Source organism: Hippocampus bargibanti, linkage group LG12 (assembly GCF_051943395.1).
Source record: "Hippocampus bargibanti isolate YZ-2025 linkage group LG12, ASM5194339v1, whole genome shotgun sequence".
Lineage (NCBI taxonomy): Eukaryota > Metazoa > Chordata > Actinopteri > Syngnathiformes > Syngnathidae > Hippocampus > Hippocampus bargibanti.
In genome coordinates, this window is record NC_142745.1 from 9830523 (window position 1) to 9848793 (window position 18271).

The following is an 18271-nucleotide window of genomic DNA, read 5'->3' on the forward strand; positions in this document are numbered from 1 at the left end:
ACACAGTCACAGGGAAGAAATGCTAACTTCACACAGGAAGACCGTAGCTGGGAAGCACATACGTTTTGCCCAGTACAAACAATTCAAAGGTAGGTGTGTTTTACCTCACGATCCACTTCAGAAAAAAAGCCTCCCTTTTCTCATCAAGGCTTTTTATTACCACAGTTACGACAAGCTGCCGTTCACGCACAGACATTTAGGGGCTAGTAACTGAGGCCAAATTAACTCTGGTGCTAACCAAAACAGCAGCACCCACTATGGCATATAAACTCAAATAAATGTTCAAAAAAGTGGAGCGATTTACCACATATTTCTGCAGTGTTAAAAATAATCTTACCTCAAGAGGGAGGTGGCACGTTTACAAGTAGATACAAACAAACAGAATAATACATTTAAGATGTATTTTTGACGTGAAAACAAAATAGTCACACTATTGGAAATAACAGTGTCTGTTTATAACACTCATTTAAACAGATTACAGTTTAGTGGTATCCATAATGTCCTTCGTCTTCATCTTTGCCAGTTTCATACTGTACATTTTAAATGTATCTACTGTATTTGAGCTCTGCCAGTTTTACCAGTTACACGGCCCTACGGCACCTCATGGTCTAACACTGATGCAACATGTTGACAATGGAGAAGTGGAAAAAAAATACTCACGATGACAACAACGAAAGGACATTTGCTTAACTCTGTCATGGTCTTTGTGGATATTGTCATCAACTCATGTCATACTGTGCCTCAACTAGTAGCTTTTTATCCCCATCCTCATTTGCAGCAATTCTTATGAAACATCCTTATGCAATTTCTCTGATATTAGACACCCACCCACATGCTCATCGAACGGAGTCATGCACACACAATAACTACAAGAATCCCTCTAGCTTGCTGCACCCGTTGCCATGGAGATTAGCATTGCTGTCCGTGCCATCGTGATGGAACATCAAAAGCACCGCCGTCATTAACCACATGCACTCACAGACAGGCTGGTGTGGGTGCACAGATGCTGCACAATCCTCTGGGAAAATGGAAACACGAATTTTTGATCCCCATCCACCCCAACCCTAGAAAAACATAAGACATTAGAACATGTGTAAAATTGCTCTATAAACATGATTTTCCCCCCAGAGGTTTAGTATGTAAATTTAGTGTGTAAAATTAAAGTGTCCCGACTCCCCCTCGATCCATAAAGTGAGCAATGTATTCGGGATTGTCTTAATCATAGTGTCCAGATAGTCTTTTCTAACATTGTTAGCGAGAAAGCAGGTGAATTCACCATTCAAAAGGCACCATAATGAACAAATCTCTTACTTGAACTCAGCAAAATATCAACAAATCTAGCATTTATGACCTCATAGTGCTTTGTCGTATTTTTTTTCTGGCAAATTTCATCTGGCAATTTACCAGAGCAGGGTAGAAATTAGGATAAGATATTAACACATTTATCTTTCGAATTATAGAAACAGATGCCATTTTCATCCGAAAACACTGCGTTCAGGAAGGCAATGCTTGATGTTTCCCAGGATCTATGAGAAAATGTGTGCCACAACAACTAAGCTTAAACCCCAGCTTTCTAATGCACACATTCTAAATTTAGGCCTTGTTTTCCTTTAACGGCAAACTGTCAACTCGCTTGCTTGCTTACATTCATTGTTATATAACCCTGGTTTTGAAAATGAACTATATGTATGCCATCAAACATGTAGGCCAAGAGGAGCTCATAGGATGTCATTTCAGTTCACACGGCAAGCTCGATGACTCACCACAGTGCCCTCACGCGTCACCAAACAGCAACTGAGTAGGGGGAGGCTCTTCCATGGTCGGCTTGAATGTGCAGACCTATGCTAGCATATTTTACAAAGTGCATTTGTAATTCAAGAGAAGATCACTATAAGACATTTTTTTTGCTTTCTTCCCATTTTATCAGCTGATAATTTTCTCTTCACAGTGATAAAATATTTTATGGGAGGCCAATCAAACCATGCAAACCAAATGAGGCACCAGTCATAATTTGTGATGCATGTCAAAATACAAGAAGCTGTTGTTGGTGATTGTTCAAGGTGGGCGCTTTAAAAACATGCCTTAGTGTAGTTTAAAAGGTGGTGTATTTTTCTTGCATTTGAAATTGGGTCATCCGTCTCTGACAGATGTGGTGCATTCAACCGGCAACCCTTTGGGTTAGTACCACTGTGTCAGATAAAGAAGAATCAAATAACCAAGAGTGCACACTCAGTAGTGCATCGCATTAGTACACGTCAACACGTCAAACACGCACATGGGGGGGGGGATCAGTCTCATGCGACTTTGACGTGAAAATTCTTCTGCTACAACGTTGATATCGGTGTACTGATTTCCTCCGTAAAACCTTCTTTGCATTCTATGTGTGCAGTGCAGCAGCAGTATGAGCAGTAGTAGTGGCAGGTAGATGAGATTAGATGAGATGAGCCTTTATTTGTCTCACAGTGAAGAAATTTACATTTCACAGCAAAATAAACATACAGGAGCTGCTGTAAAGGCAGCCATTCTCGCGGCGCCATCTTGAAGTCAAAAACAAACAAAAAAAAACCCCCAAAACTCCAAAATAAATAATGTGACACAACACAAAAGACAGCCTACGATCTTTAGCACTTTCTACACCCTCTTTGTTGCATGAAGCAGGTCTCGATGCAAGGGAAGAGGATCACAGCTGAAGCTGTAGCATCCATTGACGAAAAGAGATTGCCTCACATCTCCTGTCACACGTAAATCCGCTTCAATTCCAAGCCGCGACAGTTCCACATATGCATTGATGCTCTTTTCTTATCGCTCCTCAAGCCATGCATCCACCAGCCGCAGACTAGCAGGTAGTAGGACAATTTGGTTTCTAATTTTCTTCATATCCATCAACAGATTTGCACCGCTGAAATGTGAACTGCAGTTGTGAAAGCACCCTTCCATTAAATGACAAATCGGGGTGAACTGCATGAAAAGCTTCTTAGCAATATGATAATGTTCATGGTCATTGACACCGTCTGAAGCGTTCTTCCTTTGAAATCTCTGAGGTGCACCTCATTATCTCCACCTTTTTTTGTAATAGAGATGATAATTGTATTGCATCGTGTTTGTTTTAGACTGAAATGACATGGTGACAAAGAGCTGCTGCGAAGTCAAGATTAAGCATCCCTATAATCGCTCACATGTGCTACGGGTGCTGCAGTGACTCAACAAGAGATGATACAAAATCGAATGAAGAAAAAAAAAGGTAAGCATTGCTGCCATTGGTGTTTTCACACGTCTCCTCTTGCCCCGCAAACAAATTATCTGATAGAGAACAGGAGTGCTGGATGACGACTCAAAATGTCTGCATGGGAGGGGATTATAGTGGCGTGTATGTTTAAGAGATGGATGCCACACGAAGGAGAAAACCCCTTCTACTGGTTGCACACGGCACGCAGTACTGCCAGGCTGCAGCACGACACGCTCTAACATACACACACAGGAGTGGTGTATGATGCAGGAAGAGGAGGGGTGAGCTATGGAGTGAGCGCGAGAGGAAAGGGATGCAATACGGTGAGCGAGCAGCATCCCTTCATTCGACTCGGAGGAAGTCAGGAGGCGGTAGCTTTAGTTTGAGGACGGATGAGCAGCAGCATCTCACCCACAGGGGGCGACGCCACACCTCTCTCACTTTCTTCTCTCGCTCGCTCACACATCCACATCCTGCACATGCATTCGTGAGAAGCCCACCAGGAGGGACAACAACGTGGAGAGCAGTCTCCTGAAGATTGGAGCAGGGCTGCGTCCATCGCCTCCATCCATTGCTCCCTATGCTGTCTGTCATTCTTTGCTTGACCTTGGATTCTCACTTTTCTGTTACATCGTGAACCTTTCCGACCGCTTGTGCGTGTTCTTGTTCGACCACTAACCCAAAGAAGGATCAGGAATTCCCAACGCCACCATGAACTTCCTCCGTCGCCGCCTCTCCGACAGTAGCTTCATGTCCAACCTCCCCAATGGCTACATGTCAGACCTCCAGAGGCCAGACGCGCCTGCACCACCTCCAACTGCCTCGTCCCCATCCCAGCAAGGTCCCACCGCATCCCAGGCTCCTGCCCAGTCTCCCACCCAAGCCTCTTCTCAGGCCCCCGTCAGTTCGCCGGCTCCTCAGGAGCGCCGTCCATCCCAGCAGGCTCAACAGCAACCTCAACAGGCCCAGTCCTCGGCCTCAGCCTCTTCCTCCTCTGGTGGCTCCTCTGGGTTCTTCAGCTCCTTCAGTTCCATCACCAACGCAGTCAAGCAGACAGCAGCATCAGCTGCTGGTTTTGTGGAGCAGTCAGCTCCCTCTTCTTCTCTTTCCAAGAAGTTCAAGATCCTCCTTGTCATTGATGAGCTGCAACATGAGTGGTAAGTGACTTTTTGGATGGTACGTAGGTCTTTCTGTTGCTCAGTAATATGCCAAACTGACCAATGGCAAAGCTAACTGCAGTAAGCAGAGCCACACACATGGACTATTACTGTAATGTTTGTTGTTGCTCCATTTTACACTCACCAGATCAGCTCCCAGAATAGAAAAAGCCTCGTGGTTGAATTTTTCCTCAAGGGGTCGCATGTATCGTGTTTTCCTTAATCACCAGCCAGTGTGTGTGTACATATGTTGGCGAGCTGTGAGTAAGTGTTTCATCCCTGGTTAGCTCACATTGGTGAACGGGTTATGCTTGTGCTAACAGCGCGTAAATCAGCCGATGTCATTGAAAGGGCATGCAAGCACTAAATAAATCATCACGTTGGATGGCTGCATTGTGTAATAACATTTGTAATTCCCTGGTGGTTATCTGGCACTTCAAGTCACATGTAACGTACGTGGATTACAAAGTAAAATCTGTTGTTGGAGATCGATTGTAGGAGATGGTGTTATTATTCTTGATAGTGTCAGGGCAAGTGATTTGGACATTGTGTCCTGCCTGACACGGGTATTTTGTGTTGCTCTATCAGTTCTATGCGTTGATCAATTATCTAAACGACCCTGGCCGTTCAGAGTCACAGAATCTATCCTAGTTTACTCAGATCAGATCGAAAGGCAGACTGCAGCCATGACTAAATCAGTCGCTGAGAAAATGAAGCCACTCCTCTCTCTCACTATAAGGATTGGGCATGCAATCTTCTTGGTTCCATCCTTCAAACAGAAGCACTTTATGGATCATAGGCCACCGTTATTGCAGAGCAATTATACTAGATTGTGATAGATTCTTCCTACCAAACTGAATGGCTAACATAATCATGGACTCTTTTGCACAGATACCGCAAAATGGTCCCACCGCAGCCTTAACAGAAGATCTGGCAACTAACCATCTTTGCTATTTACACCTCGGAGGAAAGCTCAATTGTGTCAGCTTTTTGTCTAGCAATCAGTCAATTGTTAACATCAGCTCTAGCATCTGGTGTTACACATAGATTACAGAATTGAGTGGAGGATTTTCTGCGCCCGTCTTGCATTACTTTATCATAACTTCTTATCACGACATACTTGGACTTGTTGGATACTTAATGCAAAATCGCAACACAACCACTTGCTTCTCCATTTGTGATCAGCATCAACGTGAGCTTCCGAACGCTCCATATTTGGATAGCCAATCGGCTGATATCAGTGATAACCACACAGAAGGATTTTTGTGATAGTAAACGCTGAACTGTTTAAACATTTACACTTGTCAGTCACAGTTTTTTCCCGTTCAGATGAGGGAGGAAAATTTACTTTGAACACACCACACACACATCTCATAAAAGTCGCTTTGAATAATAGCGTCTGCATCAGTGAGTCAGGCTTTTGTTGACTATGTCAGAAGGGAAGCAGGAGGGAGGAGCACAGATGCTCTTTGGTAAGGGTAGACCATGTGTCGACTTCAAAATTCCACTGTGATGGTTGTAGCTTGAGGTCAAATAACCTCTGATGACATGTTTTGGCAACAACATGGACGGCCATTAAAAAAACAAGCTTCAAGTCATTGTTCCCCTATTTGGTATCCCTATTTAGTGACAGCATCTTGAACATTTTCAAACAAGGACTTAATCTCACGGCCGTCTCTCCCACTGCCAACTGAAAATGAAAACATGAAAAATGTATTTTCAAACCCTGCAACCGTAGGAACAAACCGTTGAAATTGAAGAGGAATAATTTTCATTGTTGCAATAACTCCTGTGGAAACGACTTCTTTTAAACAGCTTCTTCCCCCAAGCCATTAACTCTTTGAACTCTTCAACAGTAGTCAAAATGGAACTGTATAGTGCCACTTAGCAGTTTTTTTTACGACGATACTAGTGCAGCGTGTTCTACCGGAAACAAATTCCTTGTGTGTTCTACATACTTGGCAATAAAGATGATTCTGATTCTGATTCTGATTCTGATTTTACAAACTCCAATATTTTGCGTATGCATGTAAGTGCGTGTTTTAGTCAAAGGGGTGGTAATACACAATGCTGAATGTGAATATGAATGGCAGCTCTGCAGTATGTTAATCCTGCGTCTCCTGCTGCGAGTGTTTTGGTGCCATATGATTGGATGGCAGCCACCCATGCTGCGATGACGATCAAATGTGAGAAGACGCCGCAGCCTGAATCCATAAACGCATCGCATTTGAATGCATGGCTGAACCGAATGCAGTTCTCCTTTTATGCAATCTGTGCTGTTTATATTTCATTTGAAAAATGTTCAGGGTCAGATTTAGTTTATTTATAAGTGACTTGTGCATGTGGATGTGTCTGCAATGATTTGTGCTTGATGATTGCAGTGACATTTTGAAAATCTGTGATCCTAAATGTCTGAAGGACAATTTTAATTGAAAATATACACTGGCTAATGAAAAGAAAATGCTAACATCACAACATTACAATTCATATTAAGTAGACCCCACATTATCACAAATTAAATCTCTCTTCTATCATTGCTACTGACATATGAGCCGGAGAGACATTCTCCTAATGTTATTGATTTTCCATTTGGCCAAGAACAACATATTAGATGTTCGTGCTCTTCACTTCCAAAACAACAAACTGTTACAAATCCCTACTCGAGATTCATTTCTATCATTATTATACCACATTTAATCAAACAGTGGTGCCATAACACAATAAATCGCCTTATTTATCATATATCTCCCTTTCAAACAGAAAAACAACTATGAACTCATTCATTGCCAGACGATGTGCAAAAATGTGTCCACTCAAGTGCCAGGGTTTTTGTCATTCTCACTCAAATTGCAAGACCCGCAGAATACTGAGTTTTAAGACGACACAAACATTCTATACAGCGTTAGAAACGTTACACTCTCTTTCATCAGATGAAAAGAAGTTAATTCCTAAGTTATACCATTTTGTGTTTGGGAGCCTTTTACTGAGTGAGTTGCTTGTTCTGTAGCCACAAAGGGACATATGTCTTCTTGTGCCGGTCCAAAGCTCGGATAAATACAGAGGGTTGTGTCAGGAAGGGCATCCGACGTAAAAGCTTGGCCAAAACAAACATGCGGATCAAACCTTTAAAGATGGAGCACACTGATTTGCTGTGGCGACCCTTCGAAGGAAAAAGCCAAAAGGAAAAGAAGAAGAAGATAGTTATATGAGCGTCAAATGGGGGCAGCTGTCCAAAAGGCAAATGCTGCCCCTTTGTGTAGGGGAAAAAAAAACACATTGCCAGAGGTCTGATCAGCGCTTTATCGGCACCACCGCAAGAAAAACCAAAACCCGAATAAATTTGGGAATGGCGCTCCACGTCATGTTTTCAATTTCATTTTATTTGAAGCTTTATGTCTTTCTTCTGGTTGGTGTGTTAAAATATTATAGGATGATTAATTCACTTGACAGGCCATTTTTGTGCTCAAAGTGAATTATGTTTAATGTTTGAAAAGGTGAGGCAACAGATTTAAGAGCCCAGAGCAGAATTTTTGTTGCAACAAAGTTCTTCTGACATTCGTGGGAGCTTTAATTGCAGGGGGGAGCTTCTTGCTAAGGTGTGCAAAGTATTCTGGGCAATCCATCAAACCAGTTAATGACCCCTGCATGGATTGCTTTCCATCTTACAACCTGATTAGACAGACAAACATTGGCAGTTGTGTTTTTTTTTCAAGAGGAAATTGAGCCCACAGTTAAGAAACACTAATGTTCCTAATATTTCCTTCTAAATATTAGCAATGAGCTATGAGTCACTCACTCGCTAGTATTGACTGTGCAGTGCGACTGTCCTTTTGGGAACACACTCCAAAAAGAGAGGAGGGAGACGCAGGGACAAGCGTGTTGGATGTAGCCGTTACGTAACACAGTGTGAGCCCTTTGGGGTGATGGGTGATGGCGAAGACAGCATCCAGGGACGTTCAAGGTGATTCTGGCATAACGGAGGTGGATGATAAACAAAATAGGCAGGTAGTCAAAATAAAAGCCTTTAAAAAAATTAAAAATGCATGTCACGTTAACCCTTACCTCTTCCTTTCCTCTTGCTGCCTCCGGGTGCCTTTCATCATGACAGTTGCTTTGTGTGCATCTCCAGAGAAAGAAACTGCCGTTACCAGTAATGCTGCTTCTGTTGCTGCAGGTTTTGGAAGTGATGAAATAATGTGACAAGACGCGGTGATTCAGCAAATTCAGACTAAAGGCCGCATCTGTTCTCTTTCCTTTTGCTCTTCCAAACCAGGACTGCACATACTGTATACCCTTTGTACTCGAACGTTGTCTCTGCTGGATTTATATGGTATCGGCCTCAGCTCCAACGTGGATCTGTTTGCTGCTCACCTTGTGCACAAGTGGCAAATAATGGGTTGCTTAACAAAATTGGAAGGTTTTGTGGCGAATGCTGCTCATTGCCCCGCAGGCCGAAATTTGAATTTGATAATATATAAAGATAGTGACTTTCCAGGAATGTTGTTCACCCGATTGCATCTTTCTGTTGAAATGCCCTCACATTAGCTCCTGGGTCGTCTGTGCAGGCTCTGTCATACAGGATTGCTCCATTTATGAAAATGATTATTCAACCGTCATCTCTAATTCTTTGAAGGTGTCGGATGTTTTGCTCCTCATCCAAAGGTCGTCGTCAATGAACTGAAGTTGTGCTGGTAACAAGAAGGTATCAGACTTCTTAGGCCAATACCATGTAGGCTTAGTCATACTAATGAGGTGAAACCAGAACCAGGGATAGAACAATAGAGGTAATCAGATTGACTTCAGGGCATGGTCCACTGCTCCTTCAACATTAGAGCAGGGACCTATCAGGGCAGAGGTCTTACAATTAGGGAAATAGGGCCAGTGTAACCAGCACAACTTTAGTTCGCTGACGAGGCTCTTCGAATGAGGAGCGAAACGTCCGACACCTTCAAAGAAGAACAGATGATGGCTGAAGAACCCTTTTCCTCGATTAGCTTCTGGTTTTAACTCCCTTGTGTTTCTACTCCCGAACTCCTACCATACTTTATTCTCAGCAATTTTTTACCAAATTCTCTCATCACGGTTGTTTGTCTTTTGGACAGAACACAGTCAAGTCGGTGAGTTTCCGACACTTCACTGTGTGAAAGGGCACCCAGCAATTAGATAGTCTGATGCATGATGATGTCAGCGCAGCATCTGGTGCCATACAATGGACGGTGACAATTGCTTTCAACACAACGGAGAAGGAGAAGTTGGAGTTGGGTGTTAAAATTCACACCCTTGTCACACTAGGATTCTCTTCTGCTAAATTCTACCTTCCCTCATTCTGTGTCTGCAAGGTTTTGACCGATCAGCGTTACAAAGAGGAAGTGAGGAAAATGGCAGATTTTGGAAGCAGGAGAAAAGAGGATTATATATATGACTAGGTCTTCAAATACAGTGGAAACTCGGTTTCGAACGACTCGCAGTTCGAACAAATCGGAGTCCGAACAAAATATTTGAGAAATTCTTGCTTCGTAGTTCGAACAACAATCGGTGTTCGAACGCCGGTACGACGCGTGAGTGCGTACACGAGGGTGGGGTGCTGAGCGGCGTACGGGTGTATCGCTCTCTCCGTGACCAACTGTTGTCGCTTACGGACGTGCTGCGTTTTGCGAGTAAGATCCGACCCGTTTACTACGCCAAAAAGCAAACGGCACACGAGGGTGCAAAATTACGCAATCCCGGAAGATGACATAAATTTACGTGACGCAGGGAAAATACCTCGGACCGGATACACTCGCGCATCGAAAAAAGAGTCCAGGTACGGTGAGAGGTGAGTCAATCATCCGGCATTGGCGAGGTGATCGCGAACCGTATAAATGCCCCGTGTCCGTGATTAGAGAATTGACAGCAGGTGGAGGGCGGCCGGGAGACACAGCCCCGCCCCCCGCTGTCAACTCGCACGTGACAGGAGCAAAGAGATTTGAACGTGTGAGCACCCGTCAGACATCAGAGCTCCCCGAAGTTTTTATGGAAGGGGACTAAATTTCCCTCCTCCGTCCACCTGCGCCTTCTGCTGACCACCACAAAGGTAAAAAAATCCTATTCATAATTCTTTTCTTTCCGAATGTACAACTAGCCTGGGTTACATTTATGTTTATGTAATTTGTGTATTTGCCATTTTGCTTAACATTTTCTGAGATATACATTGCTTTTTATGTGTTGGTCAGCATTTTAATGTGCAATTTCATGCAGTAAATAATGTATAAAATACTGTACTAAAAAGGTAAACATTCAGAGTGTTGGAACAGATTAAAAGGATTTACATTATTTGTAATGGGAAAAATGGTTTCGGTATTCGAACAAATCGCTTTTCGAACAGGGTTCTGGAACGGATTATGGTCGAGAACCGAGGTATCACTGTAGCTTTTCTCATACAAACAAAAATCTCACACAAAATTGCCTCATCAGAGTCATATCAGACGATTGAACAAGAAACTATCCTAGCAACTATTGTAAGTGAACATTTTGAAACCAAGCACATATAAGAACTGATGTTGTCGCATCATATTTCGCCACAAGTAGAGTTGGTGTTGAAAGGATATGAACACTGAGAAGACCCTCACCACACAATTAATCGCTTCATGTCACACCACACAACCGCTTATGAGCCAGAAGGGTTTTGAATTTTACAGGGTGATGTTCTCATAAATTGATGCAGTTTCTGATAAAACCAAACCTTTATAATATTGCTGCTGAACAGATTCAACCAGATTGTGGAGCTAATTGAACGGCATAATCTCATTAAATTGCAATATAATTTGATATTTTTGCTAGCTTCGGACCTGTCCAGATTTTCTGAATGATGTCCATCTATTCTTGAAAAGTCCATCGTGAAAATGGCTTTAACAGTATATCTGCAACCAAATCCATTTCTTCTCCTCCTTCAGCCATTGTGGGTTGACAAAACCACTATTAAATCAACACAAAAATATATTTGCTTATGCAGCTCGCTATAGATACCGTGAGCTAGCTCTGGCCAGCCAATAAATTAGAATTTTCAAACATCTCACATGGCATACCAATGCCACAAGACAGTGCTAGGGAATCACAAACAGAACACAACACATACTGTATGTTTTGATCACAAGGCAGATGCTAGCCAGTTGGTGACTAGGGCAATAAGCTACTTTGGCAGTCTATTTTGATTTTTCTCAGTCAACCACTTCACAACTGGCGAGCATCCCTAACTATGATGCCATTGACACACTCAAACAAGTCACACATGCAGAGTTAATCATTTTCCACCTGAAATGTGGTCAAGTGAAATCCGTGTGCATTTGTGAGCATTCCATTTCAACAATTTCCGCAACATGTAACGCACCAATACCCCTTAGCCCCCAATCGTTTACTCAATGTCAGAATTTTCCAGGGTTTTTTTGCCTTTTGACTTCAGAGATCACCTCATTCAATACAAATACAGTGCACACTTGCTCATCATTGCAAAATCAGAGGATCCGATAATGAGTTTGATCATTGGGTCGGATCAGTGGAAACAGACGCGGATGATAATGCAGTTTTGTGTGTGTGTGTGTGTGTGTGTGTGTGTGTGTGTGTGTGTGTGTGTGTGTGCGTGTGTGTGTGTGTGTGTGTGTGTGTGTGTGTGTGTGTGTGTGTGTGTGTGTGTGTGTGTGTGCGTGTGTGTGTGTGTGTGTGTATCTTATCCAATATACTGTATGAGAGCTCTGACCTTTTACAAATAGCTGGATATTGCATGTACAGACCTCTTCACTTCCCCTCTATTAGTCGCTCAAGGAGACAGATGGGAGCCCTGCATAGATGGATAAGTTTGCTGGGGAAAAAAGCTGTGACATTTTTTTAGGGCAATTGAAATGACTCCAGCGGATCTCACGTCTTATGTTAAGTAAAACCAGCGATAATGACATACCAAAGTATCTTTGAGGTGAATCACTGTAAAGGGGTGTTAAACCAACACGGTGACCTTTCCAACGCCCCCTGGTCCCTTCACAGTTTAAAACATGTGGTTAAGGACGACCTTTGGCCTAACAATACAAAGAGTCATCGCCCGCCTTTCTGTGCGCTGCTCTGCAGATAAAGCAGTTACCATGCATGAGGCGTACAGATACCGAAAAAGGCTGTAAAGCAAACCGATCGGCCTCACAATCGCTGGTGTTACCATGGCAACAAGTCATATTTTTCTCTTAACTTGGAACTATGGTGTGCTCAGGAGACAGATCGAATGTTAAATTATTTCTTGATGATTGGAAAAACGACTTTTTTTTTAAGAAATACACGTGTAGGTGCATTTCAGTAAACTGAAACACTGGACATCATTTTATTTCAGGAATTAAAATTTAAAAAGTAAATCTCATGTTAAATATGTTCAGTATACTCAGTGAAACATTGCATTTTATGATTTGATTTAAAAAATAATTTGTATCCTCACCTATACTGAGTGAAACCCGAAATCAAAAAGAAATATAGCTAAAAAGAATAAGAAAAGCAAGACAAATAAATTGTAATTTTAAAACAGTCAAGACTTCTTGTGGAAATCCTGACTGAGGACCATTATTTCAGGCAAAACTAATATAAGAAAATTACTTTCATGAGTCTCGCTTCTTTAACTAAACTAAACTGCATAAGAATGCTTTAAAATTATTCCGATTTATTTGAATGCACTTACATGTGCTATAAAGTATTTGAAAGCAGCACAGTAGACTTTGCGTGTCTTCCTCTCAATGTTGGTCCTTAATGTGGAAAGTCCAAGTCCTTTCTGTGCTTGCATGAGTTTTCTCATTGACTGATCCGTTGATGGATTGGCATGATGCACTGGCATTTGTATTATCGTCTCAACTCATTTTATGCAGACAAGGTCCCTACAGTGCAACGGACCATGCTCCTGAAGCTTCATCGTCAAATTCGACCTACACCTCTTTTGTATGCGCATATAAATCAGATATGTATGTGACGTGTCTGCAGTATTAGCGCTCATCCACACGCATTTGAGTTATATGTCATCAAAAGCTCAATATGTGCATCCGGAAGAGACTGCTCAGAAGATTAATGATATTGTCTGCGAATCTGCAAAGTTGTTTTTGAGTCACGGAGATTGTCTTTACATTTGTATGATTGCTTTAGAGACATACTCATTAGACTCACATGATTTCAGACGTTGGTGCAAAAGCATGTACTGAACTGTTTATCTTGGTATAGAAGTCAAATTGCTTTTTATGTTCTCATGCACATTCAATGCGCAACCAGAAAAGCCGTCAAGTTATTCTCCCACTACACTTAAGTACAGGTAATTTGATCTGCTGTGCAGTGGAGCAATGCAATTAGAAGACTGGGGCCAAAGAGATGCTCTCTTGTGTCGGCACACTGTATCTAATTAAGATTTACAGTGTAATCTCTGTTGGTTCAATCTCAGGGGCAACACAATTATATAATACCGGTGAGCATCCAGAGCAAAACAATGCATTCTGAGTTGACTTCCAAGTTGTTTTTCCCCCTAAACTCTTTTCAACACAATGATGAGGAGCTCACCTCTATGGATATTTTTTTTCTTTATGTAACCCAACATACCTGTTTCTTGAATGGGGAGAAATCAAGAAGGATGGAATTTCAGAACCAAGATCTGCTAACCACGCATGTAACACGCTGCATTACGTTTCAAATCATAAAATCTTTATTAACTGTGTAAGGGACCTTTTAACATCATGTAACATTCTTAACCTAATGCAATTGTAAAGGGAAGTTAACTTCTAGAATCATGCAACTAAATAAAAAAACTACAATTTACTCTCATTAGATCTTGAACTTTGACATTGACTGGGAGGAAATCATAGCACGTGGTTGTGTTGCTTACTTCCATTGTTAAAAAATATTTTGGTCTCCCAAGTGTTTACTTTCATCATGGATCCCACTGTGATGAGTGTAGCTGCTTAATAGCTAAAACGTTTACTGCCTGCGGTCCTCCTAAATGAATTTTGAGATTCTGCTTTCAGTCCCAGAGCAAAAACAAGATGAAATCTGATTGTGTGTAAGCTGGCAGAACCTCCCATGTATCCTATTTTTTCTGCAGCATTACGATACCATCGATGTGAATCAGCACTCGTTTGTTTTACTAGTCATCGGTGAAGCATAAAGAAGACAGTAAGTAAGGAGGAAAATCAATATGAAGCGACAAGAGGAGTCAAACGGGAGAATTGTGATAATAGCAGAAAGGTCATCGCAAAAGAAAGAACCAAAAATGAGAGAATCCCAAGAGGATGTTCAATTCTGAAAAATCTAATTTCTAGACATAAAAAACACTATCTTCTCCAACTGTCTCTAATATATTTAATTAGAGGTGTTTATACATCAGCAGTTTAGATTGGTGTAAAGCCACTTTGAGCGGCACACGATTCATTATTGGCTCAGCCCACCCAGCATCTGCCTCCAGAGGCATTGTTTTACAACACACACTGGGATGGATACGAGGCGATTGCTGCATTTTAAACCTCCTCTTGATGTTCCACACACTACATGGACACATTGGAAAGATTACATTTCCTTCAATAGAAGAGGCAAAACTAAACAGCTAACCCTTACATTCACCAGTAACGATAACATGTAACCTGATAACACTGTCCACTATAGTGACCACTGTCCTTGAAGTGTTAATATTGGACATTTAAGTATGTTTTAAATTTTAACAAAGTGAAATTTACTCAACAGAAAAGCATAAAAGTGGTCTGCAGTTTACAATATTCCCAGCATTTCAAGGTTATAAACGGCACATGCTGTTCATCGTACCAAACTAGAACAACTCCTGATTTCCATTTGATTCCTTTATATTTCACGTTTATCTTTATCTTTGAAAAGCCAAAGTAGCTACAGAGAGCACGTCTAGATGTAGAAGCCACAGAAGAGAGCTGATCCTAGTAGAAAGCTCGACTTACTGACAACCTGTCACTGAGTAATCCAAGTTTATACACCGAGACATCAAGCATGTGTGACACAAATAAAGCATAAAAGAGCCACAGCAACTGCATAGCAATGCCAACAATAAGGAAAAATGCCCCCTTTCAAGTGACATCGCTCAATACTCGGTTCGTAAAGCAACTCCTAGCGGAAATTGAAAATTTGTGTTCAAACTAGAATGCAAAGATAAACAAGGTCAATAGTGGAAAAGTAATATGAAACGAGTCCAAAATAGATTAGATTAAATGAGCCGTTATTTGTCTCACGGTGGAGAAATTTTCATTTTACAGCAGCAAAATCAAAATACAGAAGCTGCTATAAAGTCAGTCATTCTCGCGGCGCCAACTTGAAAAAAAAAAAAAAAAAAAGCAAATTATGTGTCACAACACAAAAGACATTCAATCTTTAGAACTTTCTGCACACTCTTTGTTACATAAAGCTGTTCTAAATACATAAATAATACCCTGCCGTTGATATTTAGCATACCTAGGTCTCTTGAAAGGCACTGTATGAAGCCATCAGTTTTGTACCACTGCAATTCTGTTCAGCCAATATAAGTGGAGCATTATCGGGAGGGAACACAGTCACTCCCAAGTCAGTAACCACTGATGTGTAATTCTTATAATCGAATTGGCTGTCCTTTTATTCATGTCTGGTTTGAGTCATCTGTTTGAAATATTGGTCAGCTGTTCTTCAATTGCACTCTTGCCCAACCCACCGCATTATCCTGCCGTTTTTCAAGTTGGCATCCGTTGTGTGCCGCATACGTAGTCATGCCGCAGGCCACATAAATCAAGGGTTAAGTAATTGAAGCCCCGCCGTGATAACTGTCATTAGGCTGGAAAACTCACTGAATCATTCCCATCACAGTAAAGAGATTAAGAGAAGAGGAGGGAATCATTCGGAGGGGGGGGGGGGGTTTCTGCCTTTACGTTTCTTCATGTGCAGCGGCGGCACGATGCCAGCGTGGGCGGCTTCACATTGCATGACTGCATTGCGTTCCTGTCGTCGTGATATCGTGTTTGTACATCACAGACGATGCGGGAGGCAGTTGGGAGGGGTTTTCACATGACTTTACTCTCAGTAAACCTTTTTTTACGTAAACAGACCAAAAGAATACAGTGAGCCTTTCCTCAGTGGACCCTAACATGCGCGCAGACATGCAAGTCGTGACTCAAACTAAAATCTTCCTCCTGAGCCCTAAACACCCACATTCATAATCATTACAGCTTGCTGAGGAGCTGCAGTTTGAACACTAAAAAGGTTTACTATAGATTCAAAAAGGATATGAAACATTGAAGGATATGCCCCGGTTAGTCACTGTTTAATGGCAATAATTGCACGGTAATAGACAGTAGAACACAGTGGTGGACATCAAGGCCTGCAAAGCCTTTTCTGCTGCCCTCAAAATATCAGAATCACGGACTGATGTTTATTATATTTAATTCATGAATTCTTATGGGGGCGGCCCGGTAGTCGAGTGGTTAGCACACCGGCTTCACAGTGCAGAGGTCGCCGGTTCGCGTCCCGGTCCGGCCTCCCTGTGTGGAGTTTGCATGTTCTCCCCGGACCCGCGTGGGTTTTCTCCGGATCCTCCGGTTTCCTCCCACACTCCAAAAACATGCATGGCAGGCAGATTGACCACTCCAAATTGTCCCTAGGTGTGAGTGTGAGAGTGACTGTTGTATGTCTTTGTGTGCCCTGCGATTGGCTGGCAACCAATTCAGGGTGTCTCCCGCCTCGTGCCCGAAGACAGCTGAGATAGGCTCCAGCAACCCCCGCGACCCTAATGAGGAATAAGCGGTACGGAAAATGAGATGAGATGAGATGAGATGAATTCTTATTAAATAATTCCAAATTGTATTTCAGCTTCCTTTCATTGCTTTTCCCCTGTTGGGCTCCTTCGAGAGGCATGTGTTTTCGTATTTAAGCATTGAACCAATCACGTTTCAGCCATCATTTGTTACCAGGGTCAGAAATCTACCCGTACACATTTACAATCAGTTCTGCAGGCCCTGGAGCATCAAATATGTCGATCAAACTGTTGCTCCAACAAATCAGATTTCAACTTGGCAACCCAAAAGGGGTACCAAGACCTTCCTGAAAGGCGCTGGTCAACGTCAAAGTTTTCGCAAACTATGATTGGCTTGTGACCAGCCAAACTGCTTTGATCACGAGCCGCTGGTGATAAGTGTATAGTAGCCAGAGCTAGCACACTGTATCGGTAGCAAGCTGCATAAGCAAATTATATTGCGTTGATTTAATAGTCGTTTTTTCAACCCACCATGGCTGAAGAAGAAGAAGAAATAGATTTGGTTGCAGATTTACTGTTAAAGCCATTTTCAAGACGGTCAGTTATTTCTTGGCTAATGGTACCCTCTAGTAGACCTGTAGTAAATGTTAAGGCAATTCGCTATGCGAACATCTTTTCTATTTCCTTTTGCATCATTTTTTTTTTTTTTTTTTGGGACTTCCAGTCATGTCACATACTGCCCGCCTTTATATGACGTCACATCCTGCCCGCCTTTACATGATGTCACAAACGGTCTGTCTTTAGCACGCTACATCTCTCTCTTTTCCTCTTGGCTTTTTCCCCCTGTCTGCCCTTCGAGGTAGTGGGGGGTCACAATTTGTGCTGTCCCCAAATCAAAGAACCTTCTTGACTTTACTTGATACATGCTTCATTAATAATGACTTTATCAGTAAATCACACCTCACTTTTTTCAGTATGGATTGATTCAGACGTAGCACTACTGAAGGCCTAACGATGAAATCCACGGCCCACCACTGTCTTTTGTGCGCCCTGTAACCTGATGACATGATAAGTTGTCAACTGTAGTAACCACTGTCGCTGAAAGGATTAAGGATAAGATGGATTTTGTGACATGACATCTTCAACGAGGATCAGCATAAGTTGAATGAT

At 42.1% G+C, this 18271-nt stretch overlaps 1 protein-coding gene across 2 annotated transcripts in view; it reads left to right on the plus strand.

The window, feature by feature from the left end:
* Nucleotides 1-3416: 3416 nt before the first annotated feature.
* syn2b (synapsin IIb) overlaps nucleotides 3417-18271 on the plus strand; it is a 51459-nt gene continuing 36604 nt past the window's right edge. The window contains exon 1 of one of the 2 annotated variants that reach the window (XM_089010353.1): nucleotides 3417-4383. In XM_089010353.1, coding sequence (XP_088866479.1) covers nucleotides 3938-4383 — 446 coding nt within the window. In that variant the 5' untranslated portion in view covers nucleotides 3417-3937. The remainder of the gene's footprint in view (nucleotides 4384-18271) is intronic. The other variant, XM_089010352.1, reaches the window with a different exon arrangement.